The 5,583-nt window shown below is 40.8% G+C and overlaps 1 protein-coding gene across 4 annotated transcripts in view; it reads right to left on the bottom strand.

Annotated features, from left to right (window-relative positions):
- Positions 1–1,451: 1,451 nt before the first annotated feature.
- b3galt1b (UDP-Gal:betaGlcNAc beta 1,3-galactosyltransferase, polypeptide 1b) overlaps positions 1,452–5,583 on the bottom strand; it is a 49,545-nt gene continuing 45,413 nt past the window's right edge. For all 4 annotated transcript variants that reach the window (XM_065962463.1, XM_065962464.1, XM_020644127.2 and 1 more), the window contains one exon: positions 1,452–4,835. In XM_065962463.1, coding sequence (XP_065818535.1) covers positions 3,622–4,599 — 978 coding nt within the window. In that variant the 5' untranslated portion in view covers positions 4,600–4,835 and the 3' untranslated portion in view covers positions 1,452–3,621. The remainder of the gene's footprint in view (positions 4,836–5,583) is intronic.

Genomic DNA, 5,583 nt, shown 5'->3' with positions numbered 1-5,583 from the left:
GTGTGGATTATTTGCTTTTGATTGCTAGCCATCATCATACGCAGTTCAAACATGATTCTACATTTAAACTTTAAATACCTGATGATTTGGAGGAAGTCGATTTTTTTTAACTGCAAGATTTTGAAAGTGTTGGATTCAAAAACAACAGTTGTAACTCGTCCTTGTGGCAGTATTTGTCAAGTCTACAGCATGCTTTGTAAGTCTAGTCTTATATATTTTATATAGACCTTATTCACAAGTTAGTCTCAAGGGGCTTTACAATCAGTACAGCATACAACATTATTCGATTCTACTTTTATTTTTCTTAAACTTCCAAAATAATGAATGTATCATGAACAATGTGGAGGATCCCTCTTCCAGGAAAGACACACAGATGTTTTCTGAAGGAAAAATATAATGAGCTTTATGGGAGCAGCTAACAGGCGGCTTCTTTTAGGTTGCAGAGTGAATATAATTTTAGGATTTTGTTTTTTCTTCCATAAAAGGCTTGGAGATTGCTTGAAGGAAGTCATGGATAGAAATAATTAGATTATATATAGGGGTGTTTTAGGTACAGCTCTACTTGGTATTAGATTATGGCAGCTAATGTTAGCAAGCTTTAGATCAGGATGACTGTGCTACTGTTTATACAAAGTAAGTTGACATGATCACTTGTCTGTATTTGTGCTATGTGGGCATCAAGTTTTACTTCATGGTTTACTCTTATCCTGTTATTTCAATCAGGAGAGAATGAACAATTATTTATTTAACAATAAATGTGCAACAATTTAGATTTGAATGTGCAAAGTCTTTGGGGGATTAGACTCCATCGTGACCACTTCATGTACTCAGAAGGGTAATGAGGCAGACAGCAGGATAGGATATCGCCCCCTATGGAGTCTAGACACTGGTGGTGGTGAAGAGGTAGGCTATGATGAGCTTGAATCTGGACTCTGCTGAGCTGGAATGGAGGTGACTGGGGCGGTGGTGGGTTGCAGCGGTTGCCCTGAAATGACAGAATGACTGTGGGAGAGAGAGAACTGATTTAGCATTTTGCCACAGCACGATGATTGGATGAGAGAGGTTGTGCACAAATCTGGTTGGTTGATCACTTAAAGAATAAACGCCCATTATCAGCTGATCACCAGAGCAGGGAGACAGAGGAAGTAGTTTAGGTTGAAGTGAAAGGATGAATGAATGAGTGAAAGAATATAACCAGTCTTCCTGTCTGAACTTACGCTGAGCTCCATTTCAGAAAAGTTGCTGAATGTGATCAGGATGTTTGACACGTTTTCTCTCTTTCCTCAAGCTTGATCATTTCAAATCAATCATCATGCCACCACAGTGAAAGAACCCGATCTTTAATTCCAAAGTCACGACATGAAAACACAAAAACAAAATGACCAAGAAACCAAAAGTAACCCCTCTACAAACCTTTAACAAAATAACTCAAAACATCAGGCACAAAGGTCAAAGCAGTTATATAACTTTAATAATTCAAGTATTTGTTCTTTAATATAAAAAACAGACAATATATAACAACAACCCCTCGCGGGATAGATGCTTTCACAGTTAATGTCACGTTAGCTTATAATACAAAACTTCTGAAAAAATTTCAACATTTTGGCCACGCGAGCCACATCATCTGAGACGCACAATGTTTCTTCCCCATGAAGTCAGGAGCAGCTCTTCAGCAGTAAACACTGATATGCAAGCTATTATGTGATAATACAACCAGTCTGCGATGGTCTTAGCTACAGGTAAACTCATAACTTGCAGGATGTGATGCCGTGTTTCTCTTGCTTTGTGGAGGAGTTGATGATCTGAAATAGATGCTGACTTACTGCCTACATCACAGAGAGCGGCAGCTGGAGTAATGAGGAGCCGGTAGCTGAGAAAACACAATTACCTCAAGTATAAAAAATGTGGAAAAAAAATCAACAAAATGCAGTTAGAAAAAAAAATGTATTCAGAGGCAGTGAAATGTATGTAAACAAAAACATCAGGCAAATTGAAAAGGACATGAGATCTTCAAGTCAGCCATGTGGCTTCATTATGAGTAACAAAAGGGATAGAGCATTTTCCGTGAGAGCTCCAAGACAATGGAACGACCTGTCTGAGGAGATCAGGTCGGCAGAATCAGTCATCTCTTTTAAGTCCCTTCTTAAGACACACTTTTTCCGGCGAGCCTTTCCTGATTTTTGTTGATTTTAAATGGTTACTATTTTCACTTTTTTAGAATTCCTTTAAAATAATTGTATGTATTTTACAGTTCTTTTAAAAGGGATTTTTTTTTTTTTAAAGTGATTTTTATTCCTTAATCTTAACCTTGTTTATTATTCTATGACCTGCCTGTTTTTATATTTGCTGTCCTTGTAAAGCACTTTGTAACTTGTTTTTGAGAAGTGCTCTTTAAATAAAGATTATTATTATTATAATTCTAGAGACGTGCAGCTCATCTCCAGCTTTACATCTGGCTGTTTGTTATGAATATAATAAGGGAATAGCAGCTTTAGCATAGATTGAATTTTATCTTTACACACAAAGTCTGTTGTTGTTGTTGTATGTTATCTTTGTTCTAACACTTCTTGGATTTGTTTTTACACGTTTTAAATGTAAACCCATTTAAAGGTATTACAGTGATTTAATACCTTATCGAGTCCAGCAGAAATTCCCTTTAGGCTTGCACTCCTGCAGAAAGATCAGGGTGCTGAGTCAGCAGTCCTCAAGGACACTTTAACAGGACAGAAGGTTTCCAGGGTACAGGCTTGAACCAAGGTCAGTCAATCCATGTTAGGCAACACATCATAACGTTTCACACTGATGGACTTGATGCTTTTTAAAGAATGTTCAGTTTGAATTTGAGTACGTGAAGAAAAGTGACTTTCAGTAACAACACCACATTAGGAATTATGCACGAGAATAAACTCTTTACAAGCCTCATGCAGGCTTTAACAATCGTGAGGTGTAAATCAGCAGAGATAGGCATACATGGAAGTCAATGAAAAAAGCTGTCATGAGATAGCAGAGTCTGTATAAAAAGATAGACGGCATGACAGCTCCTTCAAAGTGAAGCCAAAAACACCTCACACCCTGGTGACTGGCAGCAGTAAAGGTCATAAGTCCCGCCTCCTCAATGTTAACAGACGAGTCATGAGCCAAACTATCAAAACAAAATGCACGTCTAATTAGAGTTTCTCAAACATGTTTTCTGTCATTGATGTACAAGTGTAATTTTTCTGAGTTTTAGTTTTAATTTGTTGTATGATGCTATAAAAAGTGGATGTAGGGTCATGATTCACCCTAGACTATCAAGACCTAAATGATCTCTATCACTAAGTAACATTTAACATGTTTTGGGTAGTGGGGGGGTCGTGAAATCTGCAGCGACCTTTACTGCACGGACTCAAACTCCAAAAAAAACATCATCAGCACAATATGGCACTGAATTTTGGCTTCATTTTGTACAATGAGAGGAGTTTGAAACATGTAGTCCATCTGTTTATACAGACAATGTGAAATAGAGACTTGCAGCAGCCCTCAATGTTTTACATTACTAAGTGTGGTCACATGTGAAAGTAGAGAAAAGGCAAAAATAAAAGAGTTTAAAAGTTTTTTTTGTTCAGAGGTCCTCGTGTCCTCTTAACATCTCAGGTGCTTCTTACTTGACATGTCGTTCCAAATGCGGTGCATCTCCTCCGGGGAGATCTGGTGCACAGTGATGACTCGCCTGTACCTGCACAGACTGTACGCCATCTTCCAGTGATTGAACCCGCTGTTCTGATACGGGTGTATACCCAGCTTTCGTAAACAGAGCCCCACGTACACGTCCTCCAGGTGCAACAGTCTCGTGTGTAAAGAAGTCTTATAGATGAGCTCAGCCACATCTGCTGAGAAGACGTAGCCGGTGCCCGAGCAGAAAGGCGGGTACCTGCTGTCAGGATACAAGTCCCTGGACATGTACCATTTACTGCGCATGTCCCTGATGGGGCCCCCGTTTATAACATAGCCAGTGAAATATCTCCTTTTGGGCTTGGTGGTCGGCTTCAGGAGCTTGAAGATGAGGTTGTCCATGTTGACGAAGATGTCGCTGTCTGTTTTCATGACGTACTGCGCCTTGGGGCAGAAAGTGGCGATCCAGCGCATCCCCATCATGGTCTTCAAGGTGAGGTTGTGGTAAGAGTCGATGAAGTTCTCCACCACAATGTCGTGAAAGATCTGGCTCTCCTGCTCCACCATCTGGTTGAGGATGGGGTCGGTGTTCTTGCCCAGCAGGAAGACGGTGAGGATGCGGATGTCGGCGAAGGTGCTCTCGTCCCCCCACGTCTCCCTGATGGCCTGCCGCGCGTCGAACTCCTTGTGCGTGGTGCTGATGAGGATGACGAGGAAGGGCGTGACGCTCTCGCACTTCCTCGGCTCGCTGATGACGAACTCGAAGGCGTGCGGGTTGAGGGAGCGAGTGCGGATGTTGGTGAAGGTGAGGTTTTTCGGGGGCTTCACAGTCTTACGCACGGGCATTGAGATGTGGGTGGGGTTTGGGCGCGATATGCTCAAGTACCACAGAGCACTCGCCCAGCACACCACTGTCAACAAGTACAAACATGAGACTTTTGAAGGCATTATGCTGCATGTAGGTGTCGTGTGATGAGCAGGATCTTATAAGGCTTTCTCTCTGTCAGCCATGCTCCACCCAGCGACGCAGCATGAAGCTGCTCCAGCGGGCACTTTGACATTAAATTGTCAGATATGGATTACTTTAGTGAGAAGTGGTGCTGTTTGCGTTTCAATGCAAAGCACTTCAAAATCATAGGGAGGTCCAATTTATCTTGGTGACACCGCTGCTTCTCCATTTAAATCTGAAAGAGAGAGAAAGAGAAATGCATCTGTCAGGCATGCCCATAACATATATATTTTTAATAAATCATCAGAATCAGAATCAGAATCAGGGTTTATTACCAAGTACATTTAAACATACAAGGAATTTGACTTGGTGTATTGGTGCTAAACAGTTAACAAGGAAATAAAGCAGAACTAACAACAACTTAAATAATACAGTATAAGAAGCTATTACAATATATAAATAGAATTTAAAAATGTAAAAAAGGTGTAATGTAGTTCATGGTTCATGAGAGGAACCATGGCTGTGTTTTCCTTCATCCAATAAACTGAGTGCATTGAAACTAACTCAGACCTTTAACTCAGTCCTAATGCAAAACAACAACAACAACAACAACAACAACAACAACAACAACAACAACTATACATGCTGTCTTGTTCTATGACTCAAAAGAGCTACAGTGTTTGGCAGCTCTCAGCATGACAGTGTGATATGGTGACACAAAGGAACAATGTGCCATGATAAGCCTTCTCCTTGGGGTGATTTCTTTTTTAATGTTGACCTGCTACTCTGTCTGCCTTTTACACAGCTTTGCCAGCAATATGGCAGCATGTCTCTGCTGTGTGGACACTGGAATGACGTTTGTTTGTGCTTTGGCGCAGGTGTCTGAGCAGCTATAGAAGCAGCATGTGATAGCAGGAAGATCAGCGATACCTCCCTTTGAAGCTCTCAGTGACTTTTTCTTTTCATTCAGACGAGACATATCT

Source organism: Labrus bergylta, chromosome 13 (genome assembly GCF_963930695.1).
Source record: "Labrus bergylta chromosome 13, fLabBer1.1, whole genome shotgun sequence".
In the NCBI taxonomy this organism is placed as follows: Eukaryota; Metazoa; Chordata; class Actinopteri; order Labriformes; family Labridae; genus Labrus; species Labrus bergylta.
The sequence above is the reverse complement of the archived record's forward strand: the minus strand, read 5'-3'. Positions and strand labels throughout refer to the sequence as shown.